At 41.1% G+C, this 22269-nt stretch overlaps 1 protein-coding gene across 4 annotated transcripts in view; it reads right to left on the bottom strand.

Moving 5' to 3' along the window:
- The window catches only part of EXOC3L2 (exocyst complex component 3 like 2), a 457018-nt gene that overhangs the window by 92450 nt on the left and 342299 nt on the right, over nt 1-22269 (bottom strand). For all 4 annotated transcript variants that reach the window (XM_069207753.1, XM_069207755.1, XM_069207754.1 and 1 more), the window contains exons 7-9: nt 15783-15893; nt 5063-5198; nt 3405-3527 (exon numbers count right to left, since the gene is read on the bottom strand). In XM_069207753.1, coding sequence (XP_069063854.1) covers nt 3405-3527; nt 5063-5198; nt 15783-15893 — 370 coding nt within the window. The remainder of the gene's footprint in view (nt 1-3404; nt 3528-5062; nt 5199-15782; nt 15894-22269) is intronic.

The raw sequence follows: 22269 nt of genomic DNA, 5'->3' as shown, positions 1-22269 counted from the left end.
TCCTAGTGTAAACAAGAATTGTAAACCAAGTGAGAAGGAGCAAAATAGTACATGTGTTAGCTGTCAAAAAAATGAATGTAGCATCCTAAATTAGTTCACCAAGGGAGCAGAGATCTAGGGGCCCTTGGATCTAAAACAGGTGTTCACACTGGACATTTTCAGCGGCTGCCTTTCAAAAGATCGGGGCTGCCCACTAAATCTAATAAATTAAACTGGTATCTGGGGACCATGGTGGAGAACACATGCATTTTGACTGAGATGGCAATACCATCTACTCAAAGAAATGTGCATTCGATTTGAGACAGTGCACACGTCCTGAGTGGGCTCTCTGGAACATGGCTTCGCAAGTGGAAGTTACATGATGAATGTCACATTCACAGCAGCACAATGATTAAAATCTCCGCTTTAGGTTTTATTTACTGTGTTTAGGTGGGGAACACAATTCACATAGAATAACCATACCAAAAATGAACGCAGCATGGAACCATTAGGTGTCACACACAACAGCCCACATTAATGTTGCTGGGGCAAGTGAGGGACCGCAGTTGTGGGGGACTGAGTGGAATTTTCCACAAGGGAGACAATATACTTTCTATTAGAGGTGTAGGTAAAATGGCTAATGTCGAACGCTTGACTGTCAGCTGTCACCAGCTATAACCTCCCCATTACCCAGACATGGGGCAGTAGTTGAACTACAACAAAATGGAATCGGCTTGCTCTGTCCAGACAAGGGTAGTTTGAATCTTCTGGGATTGTTGAGTTCTTTTTGAAGAAAAGCATAATGTTGAGATTAAATTGACACGATCAGCTCTAGCTCAATCTGAAACTTAAATTACTCTTCAGATAAAAAGTAAACTCGAACACACCTCCTGGACTTAATTCAGAACTGATAGGAGGGTGCAATATACACTCGTTACATTATTTGGTTTTGGGCTAAACTGGACTGCCTAGTAGGCTCTTGCGATTACCAACTGCCCATGAGTGCTCTTTCTTGAGGCACATGGGTACATATATCTTGAGAACATTAGATCACTGGCTCAGAGATGAAATCACTGGCAAACCTAAGGAATTCATTTGGGTCACACTGAGGTGGTCAAACAGAAAATGACATCTGTCGACAATGACTAGACTGCATTTAAAGTTAGAAAAATTACTGACATTCTGTTGCAAGCAGAAAAACAAGTGATTAGATCGGAGGAGCATAACATTCAATGGAAAAAAAAACGTGTGGAGGTTCTTCATTAAGCACAAGTTCACATTATAACTTTGAGAGAATTACTTCCTATTTACACAAACTTGTGTGTTCTTGATACACCATCACACCACATTGACTTTAAGTAGCCATTTCCAAGGGCACAGATTTGGTATCTGCAAGTTGAGAAATGTTATTTTCTCACGATTTTGGGCCTTATTTAGAGGTTGGCACAAGGTATCCACAGCAAAGCAGCAGATGTCCCAGTCACCTATTCAAAGTACATAAAGGCCCTGTACACTCTAAAAAGGGTGGGTTTTTCCCTGTTATCTTGCATCAACCAAACATTCTTTAAAAAATCGGGTTTTTGTTTGCATAGCTTATCACTCTATGTCTGTGTCCACGAGCACTCCTCCACTTTTCTGCCAGCGTATACTGCCAATGTACATTTACCAATGATTTCGAAAATATCTCCCTCAGTTTTCTTCCCCATGCTTCTTCTAATGTCTCCGCTTTTTGTCTAAAGATATTTCAATTTTTCAGCCTCTCTTCTTTCATTCTTTGCCATAATTCTTGAGTTGCCTAAACATCGCCGTCCCTATCTTTCAAGACCATTCTACCTAGACAAGCGTGTCTGACTGTGGCTACTCTTGTTATTCTTCTTTTCTCAGTGTTAACTTTATCCAACATAATTCTCCTCTTTGTCGAACTCATTCTCTCCTGCTGACTGCCATTTTTGTGCTTCCATTTTCTAGATCATCTTCTTCTTTCTCTACAACACCTTTCCTACTATTTTCATGTTTGGCTGTCTTTCTTTTGTTCGTTCTAAGATTCTTCCCTTCCCCACGATTTCCTCTTTTCCCTGCCCTGCCCCTTGTCTCTTTGTTTGCAGAAGTTCCACTCAGTTTGTTTTCCTTATCTCTACTGTCTTTCCTGCTACAGTTGTCCTCCAGTATATCTCGCTTGGCTCTTCTCCCTATTGGGTGTTCTTTGTCAACATCCTTTGTTAGGCTCATCTTTCCTCATGCTATCCGACATAGCTCTTCTCATATTGCACGTTCGACCCTCAATCCCTTTTTAGGTCGAGCCTAGTAGTGCATGCACGGTCTTTTGCGAAGTATTGTGCCTCATCAAGAACATACAGGGGCTTGGATCCTCTGCTGATTAGCATTGTCTGCATTCCTAGTCACTCTAATTGTCTACCAGTTTATCAGTCTTCTGTCCCTCCCGGGGTACATTGCCTCATAACCATTACTTTAGTTAGCTGGCATCTCTGCTTTCATTGCTTGCTTTTCAAGAACTTCTCTTTTCTCTGGTGCTAACCACTCCATGTTAATGCTTGTGTTTTTGCGCTCTCTTCCTCATGTTCTTCTCTTCCCTTGCGCTGCTCCGGTGCCTGACCACCTCCCATGTGCTTCTCCGCACTGCCTACCCTCTTTGTGTTACTTCTCTGAAACGAGCCATCCTCCCATGTTTTTCTTATCCATCCCTCCCACCGCCTCAGTGTTGCTTTCATGCCCATTCCTCCCACTCTCCCCTGTGTTGCTTTTGTGTTTGTCCGCTATATCTTCCCCTATGTTGCTTTCCCGTGGTCCTTTATTGCTTCGGATCCCCCACTGCTTCCATCTGGACCCAATCACGTTAGTTCTATTTCTTCCCCAGGCCTTGCTCACTTAAAAAAATATGTTTGCACGTTTTATTTTCTTATTAGTTACAAATCCAACTCGAATTGGTAACTAAAAATAAAAAATGTATTAGTTAGTATGTGTATGCATGTGTGATGCATGGGCCTATAAAATGATGCCAGCGGCCACGTCAAAGGCTTTTTTTTAAACACTGTAGGCGTGCAGCATAGCATTGGGGATACTGTTGCTGTGTGGTTAAAAACCATTGGCAAGGCCAATATGTCACAATGGTAAAACCTACTGTCTTTGCCGATTCCTGTTCTGTATACGTTTTCTGTCTGCTAGCACTAATATCAATTTAAACTAATGCAACCTAACTTCACGTGTGGTGTCCATGACTGATGTGAATGGAAAGTCATAAGTAATCCTCTAAATCAGTTTAATATTTTAAGGCTAATTCCCATCTCCCTCTGCTAAATAACACACTATCATCTTTTACCACAAATTTTCTCCACCTTTCTGATATGAATCTTGATAAGGCCCTTTTCAGCACTGTCTTTTATCCCCTAAACGACAGTCAGCTTTACCTGGTATGGTTGTGCACTCATTCTGCGCAGTTTATGTGAGTACTCTGTGAGGATGGATAGGATGCTGTTGAATGCATCAGAGTTGTTGAGCCATTTCTTTCTCATCAGCTTCTGAAAATACGGCTGAAAAAGCAAAAGAGCAAGCTGAAGGAAGGAGCTAATGGAAAAGCAGAAAGGCAGAACTATTACATGGAGATGTCGAGTGAACAATCATAATTACAGTAAATGTTGGGAAAAAAACAATGGAGGAGGGCCATCCCAGCCTCACCAGCTTTTCCACATTATGATATGTGTCAGTTTGCTTTATGGGGTGAGTACTCTGTAAGCTTGAAAATTATGATTCAGATCCATCAAGGTAGTGACCTTAACACCACAAAAGTGTGATCGAAACTTGAATTTCACAAACATACATATGATAACATTTGTTCATTGTTAACAAAGAAAAACACCTGCAGAACAACAATGCAAAGAAACTCACAAAGTACCTTTCTTTAAAAATAGAAAATAGCTACTGATTGCTTAAAATTAAAATGCTAAAATAAGGCATGAGATTATCTGTTTCCTTGACTCCCTCAACCCATCTCCATAAGTGAGGAGCCCTCTCTCACAGTCACAACATCAGCTAAGACCTTTCAGTCACCTCCCCCTTCTCTCTTTACTGGTACTCTTTGCTAACCTATTGTGGACTGGTGTGGCTATTAAACTGCTGTTATCTGGTACCATCCCTGTCGTATCACCCCAACACCACCAGAACCCGCCTTGCTTTGTGGAGCACAGCCTCTTCAGTCCACGGTAAGGAGGACAAAAACAGATGAAGTGAACCCGTTGGGTTTACAAATGGTTTATTTGCTTGGCCTTTGTATCCATCTGCACACCATTACTGTGAGTGGGAGTTGGCCTATTATAACTTCGTATATCATTTTCACACCTCAGCTGGGATAATTAGACACAGACTCGGAAAAACAATATGAAAAATCATGTTTAGAATCAGATAACTAGACATGATCAAGGCAGGATACACACCACTAACTCGATGTGCACCATTAAATTAGTGTCAATAAGTAAATGATATAAGACAATGCAGTATGTTGGTAGATATTTGTCGTCAAGGACTACTGAAAGTCAAGGCCTTGTCCACTAATTAGAAAGTTCAGTTAGCGGATATATAGAACAGATAATATCAGAGTGAGGGAGATTATGGGAATGCCACAATTACTCCTCAGAGTGTAATATTGCTGTGGTAGTTATTGTGGCATTCTCTAACTCAAGGTGAAAGTATATTACTACTTTTACTTTTTAAAGACATTAACATGGATCCCAGTTAGAAGTATAGCCTAGGATTACAAACTGAAAACAGTGTGCCCTCACAAGGCCACTCGTGGTGAGGCTTCAGCAATGATTTGAAGTCATTTATTGTTCTCCGGCTTGACAGATATCCAAGAAAAACCTTGGAGGACAAATACAAAGAGCTAAAAATCTAAATCACTACACTGAACGGGTTGGTGCTAAGGTAATCCTAATTTAAATCCCCATATCAAAGGGTGAAGTTTATGAAGAGCACAGCAACACACTGGTTAATGACTGGTGTATCTGAGAGAGAGCAAGTTGAGTCAAAAGCCACAAAGTGATGTTTACTGTGTCAGCCCCCCTCCTCCAACCTTGAGGTCCTCAAAGAGGAGATCTGCCAGTACTCTGTTGCACCGATTTGTCACGGCATCCAAGGCAGCAGCAGCCCGTTTACCCATCTCCTCGTTCTCTTCAGGGTCGAACTGCACTAGTCGTTCAATGTACTCCCTGCATTCAAAAAGAGAGAAATGATCAGTTATGGAGTGTTTTGATTGTTAAATGCATTTTTAACAAACTTATTCATCCACAGCCGAGACTGTCATCATTGCAGAGAAAAAGGGGTGTTGTGTCGTCGCTCAATTATAGGCTGTGGAAATTGGAATTCAATCTCGGCTTCTCCATTTTCCCAAAAGTATGTCATCCAGAGATAATCATGTCTAACGCATGACTCAAATCCCTTACCTGCCAAGATTGTGGAACACAGAAATAGACTAATCAGAAATTCTGGCTGCTATCAATACACTTAAATGTGGGCAATCTATAATGAGGGCTGTAGTTCATTTTCCACCAATAAACCCCGCGCTCTCTCTTTCACACACATGCTTTTGAGCATGTCTAGTAACCTAGGGAATGCACTAGATATTGGAAGATATTAAGCCTCATCCCTTATGCACCAAAACCCACAGCCACTTAGCCAAGAAAGAAACTATAAACAATACCTGCAGCACACCGTCAAAAACAAATCAGATACTGGCTTTTGATAGAACAGGGGTGCTGGCATTAATGGTACACACCAGTGTCATAGGGATTGTGAAAAATCCCAGGGTAGAAACTGAGCCAAGCCAATTTAGCAGGAGAGGTGGTAAGGGTGTGGTATGTAGCCGCTGGTGCATTTTAGAGTACACTGCCACGCATATATTACTAAAGCATTGCGTGGCAGCAGACTGTCATTTATAGACAGCACATGTTTCATTGAAATGGCCACTAAATCTGCACGGACAGGCAGTTTTACAGATTAAACTATGCCGAACACAAGCAATAATGTGTGGAATCAGGTTTCACAAATATGTATCATTCACACATCACCAGGTAGAGTGCCTTCATATATTTTGCTCGTATTAAAATCTTTGTTTCCATCATACTTTCGAGCTACTAAAATGTGCTTCATTTATGCTTTCCTAACTACATTCCTAACTTCTGATATATTTTTAATAATTCTATGTACATTTCGTTTAGAAGTATTTATATTTTGTTGTATGTTAAAAAAAAATTGACACACTACATCCTTTCCTTTCACACTCCCTGTATTACAGCAAGTTTGTCACACAGTTCACTCCAATTCGCAGTCAGAGAAAGAAAACACAAGTCTTCATGTAAAAAGAATAAGCAGCAACTGGACACACATCAGAGCCTCACAATTGACCCCTTTCTTGGAACACACAACACATGTGACAAGATGAAGACATAACTTAAAGACATCTTTATTTCTTATTCACCTTCCAAACCCCATCATAGTTATTTTGGGGGGGCAACAGTACCGCCTGCCCTGCTACTTCCAGCACCTATGGTGATGGATACCTCGTAACAATTTCCAAAGCTGCATTTGCTGTTGATAAGGCTAGGAGGCCATTTTGATGGCCGGAGTTAGAGCTTGCATAAGGCAAAATAAAGTTGTAGCCTCAGGACACCACTTATTGGAATCATAAATATACAAAAAGGAATGAGAAAAGAGCCATTGTCAGTGTAAGGAGAGCATGCAAACAGGAAAAAAGCTATGCTACTTGGAGTGCAGAAAAACCCTTGCACCATTCCAACTGTGTTATGTTGTAATAGAAAGAGGGTCAGACTGGGACAGAAAACGGGCCTGGCACCAAATTAAAAGTTGTTCCCGTTAGTGCATCAAATAGCTAAGAAAGTGGCCTATATCTGCAAATTGGATGGTTTTTGATTCGTAAAGGCAAGCTGTAGGTGTTTTGCAAAGTATGCATTTCTGCTTGTTGCAGGCAATGTTTGTTGTAAAAGCAGAGAACTCAACAGAACTCAAAAATAAAAACCAGACCATACACCAGTCCTTCCCAGACAAAACACGTGTTTCCAGGCTGAATGTGGAATCATATGAACCATCAAGTGAAATAAAGTGATTCATCATATCGACTGGATTATTAGACAGACGTGTGCCTGATTTTTCTAGTACGTTTTCTCTTTACTTCGTAGACAGCACGATCTCGCTGGGCAGCAGTCAAGCGCTTTGCATGACATCGACTCTGTTACATGGATAGCTGCACTTTTGCCGGTCACATGGATAATTGCACTTTTGCTGATAAGTTTCACTGCGAGTGAAATTCTGTTTCCTTTCGGGTGTCTGCTTTGCGCCCATGGCGGCTATCGGCTCGCTTATGTAAAACTGTTTCACTTTTCATTTCAGTTTATGTGGCAAGAAAAGTCTGGTTACTTTTGTGAAACTGTTTTACTTTTCATTTTCAGCTTAGGTGCCAAGAAAAGTCTGGTTAGGAGTTTACAACGCTTACAGCTTTAACTCGAGCAAACGTGAGACCCATTGCATTGCAAATGTTTGTTTTTCTTTTTAGCTACCATTCCAAGTTGGATCGGGGAATTAAGAAAAGTATGAAAGCTTTTTTTTATTTAGAGTGGGAGGGAGCATCACAGGGGAAGCAAAACTGCAGAGGGAAGCAATACGGTGTACGGGTGGGCAGAAATAAAACAGGAGATAAAGGGCATAAGCATCACAGAGGTGCATATGAAGCAAGCAGCTCTGAATCACAGATGGGTAAAATACACAGGTAAGAGGGCAACATCAGGGAGTGGGGGAGAAGCACATGGATGAGAAAAAGGAACATGGACCACCGGGGAAAGAGGGAGAGAAGCATATGAGGCAGACAGTTGGAAAACACTCACACTCTTTTAGCATGCTTAAATGAAAATAAAAAAATAGTGCCTGAAAACGTTAGCAGTCGAGGGACACAGTAATACATTGATGCTCCAGGGGAGAAACAAACACAAGCAGAGGAAGGAAAATTCACATACTCTAATGAATAAGAAGCAAGCAAATGAGAGTCACAATGAAGCCAACCAACGGTAAGCAATAGGCAAGCTTTAAACAAGCTTCAAGCTAACAATATATTTCACAACAAACAGGCAAGACTTAGGTGAGACCTAAAAGCAGTGACTCTCTAGTGTGCATCCTCAAAAGCAGGATAAGTGTTCTGTATCCTTAAAGGCTTCTTGAGTGTCTCTCCCTTTGCCTTCCAGAGCAGCAAGTTATGTTATCATATACCAGTGTTATTGTTTATCCTGCTTTGTGTTTCTCTGGGGTTGCTTGTGCTATAACTATGCCTATAGATGACAGCCGAAAAGAAGGAAATCAAAGTAAGAGTCTGAAAAATGTGAACAGAACAGACAGTGTGGCCTTAAACTGCACATTTTCTTATTCACCTCTGTGTACCAAAACCTGGGAGAGAGCCGGAGTACCCTTTGGTACACATACGGAGAGTCTTTCCCAAGCAAGTGCATGCCGTTACCTCCTCTGAGTCACTGGTGCAAATATGTGGTTATATAAATTGTTGCTGCTTTGCCCGTTTAAATTGCCAATTGCTCCTTGAGCAGGATGTTTAGGATAGAATGAACACAATAGCAAGAAGAGGGCAAGCAAAGATCACAGTTTGGTAATGAATGATGCTTCGGTTGGCCAATGCTAATCAACCAAACTATGCTATATGCAGTAAGAAAATGTATAAAACTCTCCAATTTAGTTAACATTCATAGCTGGCAAATTTAATTTTGCAACGACAGAGGGCTACATTATGTAGCGGGTTGACTGAATATTATATGACAGGGAAAAAGCACATTGACAAATAATGTTGCATTATATGCTATATAAAGCAATTGATGTGGCATATTCGATGGGCTAATTTTCTAGCTTTAAAGACAGTTTTACATTTTTACAACTGGGGTCCCAAATTTTAATCAAAATAGGGTTCTTAAGCAAAAACGTTTATACACTGCTTTTGAAAATTTACTAAGAATTAACGATTTGTCTTCCATGGAAAGACAGATTGATTTAATCTGAATCACTGGCAAAACCCGGGCTGCATTCCAGTTTATCTTTTTTAGAGCCTTATACTCTAGACAGATACCTGTCATTTTCAAATCAGTGTTGGTTCTGGTCTAATAGAAACAGTAAACTTGGACTGCTAAGCCAAGTCCTCTCCAAATTGAGACACAAGCAACCCCAGAACGGTTTTGGCCCACTTAAACCTGTAGCCTGTGCACAGTGAGCAGATGATCCAGCAAACGACTTAGGGATGGATAGAATTCCTCAATAACTGTAAGCCAATGGCGATCCCTCAGGCTGCATTCCAGAGCATCCCTTCCAACACAATTTACCACTGGAGACAAAGAGCTGCCATATACAAATCAGTCTCCGTTAGAAACAGTCCACACTGAACTGTTAGGCCAAGGCCTCTCCAGACAGAAACACAGACATCCTCAGTCCTACATATGTCTCACCATTAAGGTATGGTCCATGGAATGAAGGTGCACCTCTTATTCTGTGCATCCCAAATAATGTTTAGTGTTTATCTTGTGCTCACAATATGGTACTTGTAAAGGCCCTTCTTTAAATTAAGAAACTGACCAACGGTATTATAAATTATATATTTTTATGAACTTTCCTAACCAGCACAAACTTTAAGATTCAATATGTTACTTTTTTGGCATACTTCTTAACATTTGGGTACCTTTAAGAAATTGCTGCTTTGAGAATACTGTTTGTGAAATAACAGCACCTGTGAAAAGATGTAGTACTTAATTGGAAGAAAAAGATATTATTAGAGGAGGGAAAATGCAGACACCATTTGGCCATAAGGTTCAGGCACTTGTGTGGCACAGCATATTGCAGATGTACGATGTACCACCAGTATTTACTTGTAGCAGTACGTTTAATAAGCACTTTTTTTCAGTCAGTGTTTGTAGGAAAGTACCATCTTGCCTGGCATGTTACCCCCATATTTCACTGTATATATGTTGTTTTAGTGTATGTGTCACTGGGACCCTGCCAGCCAGGGCCCCAGTGCTCATAAGTGTGCCCTGTATGTATTCCTTGTGTGATGACTAACTGTCTCACTGAGGCTCTGCTAACCAGAACCTCAGTGGTTATGCTCTCTCTGCTTTCCAAATTGTCACTAACAGGCTCGTGACCAATTTCACCAATTCACATTGGCATACTGGAACACCCTTATAATTCCCTAGTATATGGTACTGAGGTACACAGGGTATTGGGGTTCCAGGAGATCCCTATGGGCTGCAGCATTTCTTTTGCCACCCATAGGGAGCTCTGACAATTCTTACACAGGCCTGCCACTGCAGCCTGAGTGAAATAACGTCCACGTTATTTCACAGCCGTTTACCACTGCACTTAAGTAACTTATAGGTCACCTATATGTCTAACCTTCACCTGGTGAAGGTTGGGTGCAAAGTTACTTAGTGTGTGGGCACCCTGGCACTAGCCAAGGTGCCCCCACATCGTTCAGGGCAAATTCCCCGGACTTTGTGAGTGCAGGGACACCATTTCACGAGTGCACTATACATAGGTCACTACCTATGTATAGCGTCACAATAGTAACTCCGAACATGACCATGTAACATGTCTAAGATCATGGCATTGTCACCCCAATGTCATTTGGCATTGGGGAGAAAATTCCATTATCCCCCGAGTCTCTAGCACAGACCCGGGTACTGCCAAACTACCTTTCCTGGGGTTTCACTGCAGCTGCTGCCAACCCCTCAGACAGGTTTCTGCCCTCCTGGGGTCCAGCCAGGTCTGGCCCAGGAAGGCAGAACAAAGGACTTCCTCAGAGAGAGGGTGTTACACCCTCTCCCTTTGGAAAAAGGTGTCAGGGCTGGGGAGGAGTAGCCTCCCCCAGCCTCTGGAAATGTTTTGATGGGCACAGATGGTGCCCATCTCTGAATAAGCTAGTCTACACCGGTTCAGGGATCCCCCAGCCCTGCTCTGGTGTGAAACTGGACAAAGGAAAGGGGAGTGACCACTCCCCTGACCTGCACCTCCCAGGGGAGGTGCCCAGAGCTCCTCCAGTGTGCTGCAGACCTCTGCCATCTTGGAAACAGAGGTGTTGCTGGCACACTGGACTGCTCTGAGTGAACAGTGCCATCAGGTGACGTCAGAGACTCCTTCTGATAGGCTCTTACCTGTGTTACTAGCCTATCCTCTTTCCTAGGTAGCCAAACCTCCTTTTCTGGCTATTTAGGGTCTCTGCTATGGGGAATTCTTCAGATACCGAATGCAAGAGCTCACCAGAGTTCCTCTGCATCTCTCTCTTCACCTTCTGCCAAAGGATCGGCCGCTGACTGCTCAGGACGCATGCAAAACCGCAACAAAGTAGCAAAGACGACTACTGCAACCTTGTATCACTGATCCTGCCGCCTTCTCGACTGTTTTCTGGTGGTGCATGCTCTGGGGGTAGCCTGCCTCCTTTCTGCACCAGGAGCTCTGAACAATTCTCCTGTGGGACGACGGAATCTTCCCACTGCAACCGCAGGCAACAAAAAGACTGCATCACCGGTCCTCTAGGTCCCCTCTCAGCACGACGAGCGTGGTTCCTGGAACTCAGCAACTCTGTCCAAGTGACTCCCACAGTCCAATGACTCTTCAGTCCAAGTTTGGTGGAGGTAAGTCCTTACCTCCCCACGCTAGACTGCATTGCTGGGTACCGCGTGATTTGCAGCTGCTCCGGCTCCTGTGCACTCTTACAGGATTTCCTTTGTGCACAGCCAAGCCTGGGTCCCTGACACTCTAACCTGCAGTGCACAACCTTCTGAGTTGTCCTCCGGCGTTGTGGGACTCCCTTTTGTGTCTTCGGGTGGACTCCGGTTCACTCCTCTTCCAAGTGCCTGTTCCGGTACTTCTGCGGGTGCTGCCTGCTTCTGTGAGGGCTCCCTGACTTGCTGAGTGCCCCCACTGTCTCCTCATCCAAGTGGCGACATTCTGGTCCCTCCTGGGCCACAGCAGCATCCAAAAACCCTACCAGCGACCCTTGCAGCTAGCAAGGCTTGTTTGCGGTCTCTCTGCGTGGGAACACCTCTGTAAGCTTCTTTACGACGTGGGACATCCATTCTCCAAAGGGGAAGTTTCTAGCCCTCTTCGTTCTTGCAGAATCTACAGCTTCTACCATCCGGTGGCAGCTTCTTTGCACCCTCAGCTGGCATTTCCTGGGCATCTGCCCACTCTCGACATTGTCGCGACTCTTGGACTTGGTCCCCTTGTTTCACATGTACTCAGGTCCGGAAATCCACTTTGGTTGCTTTGCTGGTGTTGGTCTTCCTTGTAGAAACCCCCTATCACGACTTCTGTGCTCTCTGTGGGTTATAGGTGCACTTTACACCTACTTTTCAGGGTCTTGGGGTGGGCTATTTTTCTAACCCTCACTGTTTTCTTACAGTACCAGCGACCCTCTACAAGCTAACATAAGTTTGGGGTCCATTTGTGGTTCGCATTCCACTTTTGGAGTATATGGTTTGTGTTGCCCCTGTACCTATGTGCTCCTATTGCAATCTACTGTATCTTTACATTGCTTGCATTACTTCCTTTTGCTATTACTGCATATTTTTGGTATTGTGTACATGTATCTTGTGTATATTTGGCATCCTCATACTGAGGGTACTCACTGAGATACTTTTGGCATATTGTCATAAAAATAAAGTACCTTTATTTTTAGTTCATCTGTGTATTGTTTTTTCATATGATATTGTGAATATGACACCAGTGGTATAGTAGGAGCTTTGCATGTCTCCTAGTTCAGCCTAAGCTGCTCTGCTATAGCTACTTTCTATCAGCCTAAGCTGCTAGAAACACCTCTTCTACACTAATAAGGGATAACTGGACCTGGCACAGAGTGTAAGTACCCCTTGGTACCCACTACAAGCCAGGCCAGCCTCCTACAGTGTTGGAAGCTTGGGTTATTCCGTGCATGGACGTACAACAGCTTCTCTTAGATGGTGCATCAGAAAATGAATGTCCTGGGAATGTTTCTGTATGTAAGATTCTGACATACAACCCTGCTGCCTCAATTTGCCTTGGGAAAGGGCTGGTTAAACAATTGCTGTTAGCAATCACCAGTCAGACCACACGCCCTGCTTTAACAGTCCCTTAAAAATAGGCAAAGACTTCCATCTGCCATTATTTAACTTCTAGTGCCTTTTGATTTACTATATTACACTGAATGTTGGCCAATCATGGTTGAAACACTTGCCAGATTTTTGTCCTAAGACATTATGGGGGTTATTCTAACTTTGGAGGAGGTGTTAATCCGTCCCAAAAGTGACGGAAAAGTGACGGATTTACCACCAGCCGTATTACAAGTCCATTATATCCTATGGAACTCGTAATACGGCTGGTGGTATATCCGTCACTTTACCGTCACTTTTGGGACGGATTAACACTCCTCCAAAGTTAGAATAACCCCCTATGTTCTATGGTCTAGGTTCACCAATCGCCCCTAAAGTACTCTCCCAACTGCAACCGTTCTCATACATAGACCCTAACAGGGTCTGCAGCTCCAGGAGCCTTTGTCTAAAGCTCACTTACTTGAAGGTTTACAACTTCCTCTTCAGCTCAGAAACCGCTGTCCACCCACTGACTCAATCTGAACAGTCATTCACATTCAACCTGTTGGTGTCTGAACATTCCTTATCTAAACTGAACTGTCCATTTAAATTCTGCTTTTGAAGATCTAAAGATACATTTCATGTTTAACATTAAGGGTAATCTCAGCTGACCTCCAATGAAAGACATTCCACAAAGGCTCCAATAGTTAAAAATATATGCTACAGTAGGCACACTTATTAATGAGTTATGGTTACTGGAAGGTATTTACCAAAGCATTTCTTTCTCCCTCACCCTCTTCTCATCCTGGTCATTTATGATTTCATTGGAAAGTGATTTATTGGAATACCATTACAGAGAAACCATTTCATTTAAGCAACATAATGGAAATTTGCAGAATGATAGGCATTTACCATTTTTATAGAAACCAATTAATAAAATGTTGTTTTTTCAAAATTAGCTTTTGCTTACGTTTCTTAAAGTTTAAATGAAATGGTTGCAGTTTTTACTTTTAAAAACATATTTTTATGTATTTATGTCAATACTTTATGTCAAGGGACATTATTTTGGATTTAATATATTTTACATTGTGAAACAATCACTTTGGATGCATTTCATTCAATGAACCCTCACCACCCCTAAACACCACACATTCCTGTCCCCTAAAAATTCCTTATAAGGCATAAACTGCGCCCATCCCTGACCCCTGTACTCCACCAATCCCTGAACCATAAAAGTCCTTTCTAACTCTAAACTACAACCATCCCTGTACCCTAAAAAACCCTCACCAACCTATACTCTCCCCATACCTGACCCATAAACTCAACCCATCCCTGAACACTTGGGGTCTAGTTACTTGTCTGCCGGTCACTAGACCGCCAGACTCGTGGTGGCAATTTGGACTGCCGCTGCTATGGTGTTCCGACCACCACATTACAACCTTGGTGGTCCGAAAGACAGGGTACAGCAGTCTCTGCTGGGATCAGTGATTCCAACGGTGCAGGTTGCAATCAGCCAGGGCGACGCTGCATGCAGAGCCGCCCTGTTGATTAAAGGCTGGTTCTCAGATAGCCTTTGCATGGTGGTTTCACTGCCATGAAAAGTCTAGCAGAGAACAGGTGCAGTGGTCCACAGGGGGGGCCTGCATTTCCTGTGCCAGTGGCATGGACAGTGCAGGGGTCCTCCTGACCAGCACCCTCATAATGCGCACTGTCTGCTGTCCAGACAGTGTGCACCACAAGGGTACTGGTGCCCCCTGCGGGCAGCAGCATTGCCACCAGCTTGATTATGATCCAGTGACAATGCTGCTGCCACTTTCCCAATGGAATGACAGGCTGAAAACTTGGTTTCCGCCCATCATCCCAGTGGGAAAGTCATATTAGGTCCGGTAGGGAATTCGCCACTACAGTGGTGGCAACCCTGTCAGGAGATTGGCGGATGGGTGTTCTCGTCCGCCAATCTCGTAATTAGGCCCTTAAGCCCTTTCTACTCCTACACTCTATCAATCTCTTAAAATAAAATTCCATTGCTACTGGTAAACTCCAGAATCTCTGAACCCCAAAAATCCTGTGAGGGTTCAGGAGCAGGTTAAGTCTTTGTCCCTCAACCTTCAAAACCCAACACCACCCTAAACACTCCTGAAAACTAAAAACTCTTCAGAACCCCAAACCTCTACAGATGCCTAATCCCTAAAGAAAAAACTCACCACCCCTGAACTCTGCCTATCCCTGGACCCTAAAAAAACCGAAAAACCATCAGTGCCCCTACACAGCTCCCATCTGAGCCAAAACAACCCTCACTTACTTCTAAACGTCGCCAAAATATGTGATTTTTGATGTTTCCTTAAAATGTTCTTTCCTTTAAAATGTTTCCGTTCATTTTCTATGTATTCGTATTTCTTAAAAATTGTCTTTCCCAAAATTGTTTTTCCATGATTTGGTTTCTTTCAATGTGATTTCTTAGATTAATGTTTCCATTAATTCACATGCATCAGTCATTTGATGCCTGCTTATGGGCTGCATATGTGTAAAAGACTCACAAAGTGCTTTGGGGTAATCAATTTGGCAAAATAAAAGCTTTGCAAAACCACAAAATTGGAACATGTGCTCTATAAAACAGGCATAACTTGAATTACATTTTCAAAGCTATTCAAATAAATGGTCCTGAGTCCTCACCTGAATGGGGGGCAGGAGTTTCCTATGGCAATAGTTCTGGATATGTAGGTGTCCTTTGATATATTGCTCTCAATCCAACACTCATGAAATCGTTCCACTTTCTTCTGAAAGCTGAGGAGTCAAACAGAGAAAATAAATTGAGAAAAGGGAGGTGAGCTTGAGTTCATACTTTTGGGATGTGATTTATAGTCTCATTCCGCTCTATCATTGCAAACATATCTTAGTGTATAAAAAGGGTCTAAATAGATTGCTTTGCCTGTGTGCATGGCAGAACACAGTGTTGATGCTCTTTGAACTTAAACCGTAATATTGTCGGTATTAAGGATGATGCTAGTAAAGAACTATCACCTAGCCCTGGAGATGGTTAATCAATAACTGCTCCTACAGTAGCATATTCTAAACAATGCTGGAGCCAGGGATGAAGTAACAGCATCAAATAACTGGTCCTACCAAAACACCTTAGGGGTAGAAACTGAGTTAAAATTCAATCAAATGAATCGTATTTCAAAGCATCAGAAGTGTATTTATATTCTTTTCTTTAATAACAAATCATGATTAGCAGTCTACATGCCATATAAACTTAACAATGCACACTTTTATCAAATGGAGCACCATATTTAATGATTCCATTGGACAGCTCGTGCATGTTTTGTAAAAGTATATACAGTAATCTATTTGCCAGATAACAGTGTTAAGAGCTTCTGCTTTCAGTCATGCTGACGGCACAAGTTCTAGTTACGTTAGAGCACGAGTTATAGTGTCTTGAAATGAGTATAACTATAACTGTTGAATTTCTATGGTCTTGTGCGTGTGAAATCTGAACCTAACTATAACGTCCCTCTAATCTTTGTTTGTTTAGTGAATTTCCAAGGTTTTTTAATTCTATTTCTTAACTAGAACATCCCTTTGGCTGTGCACCGTGGTAGTTGGCCGCCACGGCACCCAATGCCACATTACTAAAAGGATAGGTCCTGTTGCTCCCGGATGCTAGGAGCAGCAAGAACTGCTGCTCCCTGCGTGTGGGAGCAATTGTTTCATTTGTTTTCCTGCCTGCTTGATAGTGGGCAGGAAAACAGACAAAAAGTGGGACATAGGGAGCCGGGCCCTGGAGTGGTGGCAGTACCCAGGGCCATTAATGGCTGCAGGAGGGGGGCAATGCAGCCCCCTCCTTTGATTTTTTAGGGCTGGACACAGGTGACAGATGGTGGTACCTGGGATCGAAAATTGTCCGGGAAGGGACGCACACAACCACCCCTCCACCACACATGCTTTTGGCCTGTCCCATGCAGGTGGCATTCCCCGGGGCCAAGATTGGCCATGGGGAGAGGGCTCCAGGTGTGCCCACTACCCAACTTATTATTTTGAAATTCTCCCCAGGACCTGGCCCACCTGGGGGTCAAGTTTAAACAAGCGTGGGAGACCAACTTTATTTTGACCTTTTTGCAGGGATTTGTACATCCTCAGCAATTTTTGCAGCACAATTTTTTTTAAAAAAATGCTTTTTGGCCTTGACAGGTTCCCTGGAGGACCCCACATCCAGGCATAGGGGGTCAGGGTTTTAGTACCCTGCTCTCTTCTCTTGTCTAACTTTTGTTTTGTCACTCATCTGGCTCCCAAGTCCCAAAATGGTTGCAACACTTCATTGTTGAAGTGCTGACAGCCAATCAGATGTCAGTATGAGATCCGTCGGATCAGTGGAGGATCGGCGTTCCTAGATGTCTACATTTTTTTCTTTAAATATCTTAAAAACTACTGAATGGATTTACACCAAATTACAAAAAGAGACCTTTCTGGACCATATTTGGTGTAATTCCGTTCAGCGATTTGGGCTGGAGTCATGTTCAAAATCCATACAGAAAATTGCATAGGAAAACGTGTTTGGGACCCCCCTTTTTCTTGGCCTTGCTTGATGGATCAGCCCAAAACTTTCAAGACAGCAGCCTAACAAATTAGCGTACAAGTTTTGAAACTTTTGTGAAGGTTCATCAAAAGGTGCCAAAGTTATTGGTAAAAACAAAAAAATGTTTTGTTTTGTCCACTGGAATTAGGTCTGAACTATAAATACTTACTAGCGACTGCCAGTAGGTGATTTTTTTTTAATATATATATATATATATATATATATATACACATGCACACATATACATATTTAGCTCATGCAGTGACAAAGCTAAAATGTTTAACCTTGGTTGCACATTTTTTGGTTTTGTCATTACTTGTCTTCTTTTTCTAAGGGTGTCGCAAACCTTGATTACAAAAAACATTTAAACTTAACTCTTTCCTACTCACACATAATCATACTCCAACAGTATACAATATCAAACCATAGTTTCTCCAGTTCAGCACTGAAGACCAGCATGATGAAAAAAGCACAACGGTGCAATAAGAATTGCACTCTTTGCAACTAGGCAACTATTACGGTTTATTTCCAGAGTAGTTTTTCAGATCCCGGCCCTAGACACGGAGGGTGTAAAGTTGCATGCAAGAAGAGCATGTTACGCCAGAGGAGTGAATCCCAAAATTCTAGCAATAATTTGCCGATGCCAGGAAACTGTGTGACTTTCAACAATGCGAACGTCCAGTCCCTGAGGGAGCAAGAGAGCTCCTCACGCCAGCACTGTGCAGATGCAGAGGAGAATTCCCCAGGTATTGATGAAGAACGTCCATTGAAAGTGAAATACTCAATGTCAGGAATCAATGTGGTCTCTTACAAAGTGAACTTCAGACCCTAGAATAGGCTTGTCCAAGCTGAGCATTTCACATTTTTGAAGTGAGAACCAAATGCCCGGAGGCACTGCGATTCCCAGAATGATATACAGGGTGAGCAATGTCCCATGCTAGGAGACCATGTCACTCCTGTGGTGTGAACCCTCTGATACAAGTGCAAGATTCAACAGTCTCAAAAACAATGTAGATCCAAAGGCCTAAGATACATTCCTAGTTTCTGCAAGTGGGTCACATCTAGCAAATAAACTTTTTGATTCTCTGAGGTTTTGTAATCGATCTCTTCCATTGGAAAAAGACATGCTGTGGTAGTAGACCTAAGGATACTCATATGGTAGTGGTTTCTACAGTGGCAGTTTTAGAGTTGGCATAAGACACAATATAAGACAAAGATTATCAAAATCAATAAAGATCAATGTACAATGAAAGTGGTTAATGAGGAAATATCAGGCTACTTTAGTCACTGACAGGTGGGCTGCCATGGCTCTGTGATGATGGATGGCCTGCCTCTTCCAGCTGAGCCAAGGTCTACCTGCTGCATCTAAAGTAATGTCTACCTCCCCAGACAGTGCCAGGAAATTTTTCCCAGATATGTGCCATGTTCTGGCAGCCAGCTCAGCACTAATTGCATTTTACAACTACACATTCCAAAAATTATGCTTCTTCTGTGCAACCAAATAGCAGTGGCTCTGTCACGCTTGAACTTTTCTAACAGGGTGCGGGAGTAATTGATGATTTTTGTTCTGACAGGGGCTGGATAAGGCTTGGTGGGAGGGACTAATCATCCTCCAAATTGCTGCCCTAAGTAAGATGGGGTTTCCAACATTAAAAGATGTTTTTTTCTGTGCAGCAAAATATCAGTGGCTCTGTCACACTAGAACTTTTCTAGTAGAGTGGAGTAGTAATTGATGATTTTTGTTCTGAACTGGGCTGGACAGGGCTTGATGGGAGTGTCTAATCATCCTCCAAATTGATGCCCCAAGTAAGATGGGGTTTCCAACATTAATAGGCCAGCAGCCCCGTAATTGACAGATTGATGGTATGGCGGCATGCCATTTCCAACAGTGGTGCCAGCTGATACGGAATGGATAATTGCCTCTCTTCTATTTAAACTTTCTAATTCTGTGAAATACCCTGGTATGGGGGAAATCAGTATTTCATGAAAATATTAAACACAAATTATTGTGATACCAGAATATAATGTCAAAAATATTGTCAACTCAAAAGTATCGCTGGACAGAATATAAAATGTAAGAATATATATTTTTTTTTTTACTGCATATATTTTTTTTAAATAGCACTGTATATAATATTATTTAATTTAATATAGTTGCACTAAATATCATTTTCAAAATTGATTTAATATATGATATACTTAGGGTTAAGGAAATTCACAACGAGGTAATCACCGGATAAGTTTATATTTGAGGAACGCAAGCAGCCAACCCTCCTGGTCATTAGGATCTGATTACAGTTGACCCTCCCAAGCCCTTATTCTAGTACAATTAGTGGCTTCCTCTATTAAAAAGTTGATCCCTGATTCCTTCTGGTCCGTCCTGCCAGGACCAAAACTAACAGCTAAGCACTGAACACTGCACTGTGTTATGCTCAGGTCATGGTAGAAATTTAATTGGTTACTAATTTCAATCATATATTATGGCTTGAGGCTGCAAATTTCTGAGTGCTTCATTTTTTGCTCTTGGCAAATAAACATTCAAAAAGGACCCACGTTTTTTTTTCTGATCTCGGGGTTCTTTTTGACCTTTTGGATGCTTGAAGTTCCAATATTTCAATTTACCTTAGTCATCAGGTGGTAACTCAATTACACAAGAACTTGAATTATTGAAAAATATAAGGCCCAAGTGTATTGCCACTGCTGTGTATGGAACAGGAATACGGGTTTTGCCAACTGTACTGCCATCCATATTGAGGAGAACCATTTTTGTAGGAAGGTCCTCTCAGTACCTTCCTCGTCCCTGGAATTTATATGCCATAAAGAATAAGGGCACTTGTATCAAGAGGATCACATTAAGTTGGACCCAATTGCTTTGCGGCTATCAGTTTGGCTAAATCCTGAAGCAAGCTTGAATCCACAAGTTATTAAAGACTGCCTGATGTGTGATAAGGGTCTTAGTACAAACTGGCTTGCCTATGTTCATAAAAGTCCTGTAGGGCTCAGACAGACTCCTCTGTGTCATAATCCAAAACGTGTTTGTGTGGAAAACAAAATAACAAGTCAAAAATAAATTTCTGAGCAGTATTGACCTCTAACAGGATCATCTATGAAAACATATGCTTACCTAAAAACCTACAATGGTCTAGAACATTATCTTTTCAGATCAAAAGGTTGATGGGAGAGGTTTTTGCTGTTCCTCTTTAGGGCAGGAACAGTTATATTTATGTTGTGTTTCCAGTTAGGGTACCATAAAGATTTGTCAACTAATACTTCTCATGTGATGTTGTATCTCCCTAGTACTTGTTGCACTTTGTCTTTTTTGTAAATTGTAAACTAGTTTTAGTAAAATAAATTTTTATTCCGCTACTGGGGAAATGTGCACTTGTGGAGTGTAGAGCAGCACTAGGCATTTTGCAATTATTAAATGATGAGGAAATATACTTTTATATGGGATCCTTCCTGAACTCAGCTGTACATTCAACAAATACCATGCTCTGCAATGTATTGCTATTTCAATCTACTTCCTAATGATGAGTATTTGGGATGCTTATTCTATGTGTATTAATATGATTGTTTTAATATGTTATGCAATTTTATAGGATGCCTGATGCTTGAATAAAGGATGGTTTGATTTGATATAATATATGAATTATATTATTATTATCAAGTATATATTTTATGATAAAACATTTTATTTTTTGTAGTATAGTTTTAAAATTGTATTGCCCAATTAAATTTTTTATAAATGTAATTAGTAACTTTTAATTTAGTAGTTGATTCTTGGGTTTGTAGGGGATTAGGGTGGAAAGTTACTTAAAATAGGAAGTATTGTTTTTTATTTTTAAATAATACTTTGTTAATCGAACAATTACCGTAATAAATTATGTGAGTTATTTTATGTAATAATTTATATTTTAATCATTTTTGTATAGTTTGTCACTTTTAAGGTGTGATTTTCCTTTTTTTAAATTCAAGCAATAATTTTTAATAAAGTAGCAGGTTGTTGGATTTGTAAGGGATTAGAGTAGGAAGTTATTTTAATTATAAATTATTGTTGTTTTACTTTTAATACATTTTGTGTGTTATTTAAAAGATATATTGATAATTAAAATTATAAATAATTGAACTGATTCAGTGTTATTTTTTATTATTTGTTGGCTGTTAATTGTTAATTCATTGGTCAGCTTGATTATAAAATGTTGACACAGTTTTATATTTATTTTGTTTTAATTTTAATAGTTCTGTTTAACAATAAATTAATAATGTTTTCAAGATGACATTTATCTTTCACTATTTTTTTATGTTTCTTTTGGTAGAAGTAAGGGAAGTATATCTATTTTACATATTTTTAGTTTATTTTATATTTGTTTCATTATATCTACTTTTATTTAGGTATATTAACATTTTTTATCATTTGTTTCGTTACATGTAATTTTATTTAGGTATATTAACATGTTTTTTATTATAAATATCTTTAAATAGTTGTATTTTGTTATGCATTTAAATGTTTTTTTCCAAAGGACTTGTAATTAGAATGGTCCACCTCACTCTTCCAAAGTACAACACATTCCCTACTTTTCCTACGAT

The sequence above is a fragment of the Pleurodeles waltl genome, chromosome 9, assembly GCF_031143425.1.
Source record: "Pleurodeles waltl isolate 20211129_DDA chromosome 9, aPleWal1.hap1.20221129, whole genome shotgun sequence".
Taxonomy (NCBI): Eukaryota; Metazoa; Chordata; class Amphibia; order Caudata; family Salamandridae; genus Pleurodeles; species Pleurodeles waltl.
Note: the sequence above shows the minus strand (reverse complement) of the source record. Positions and strands in the feature narration are given on the sequence as shown.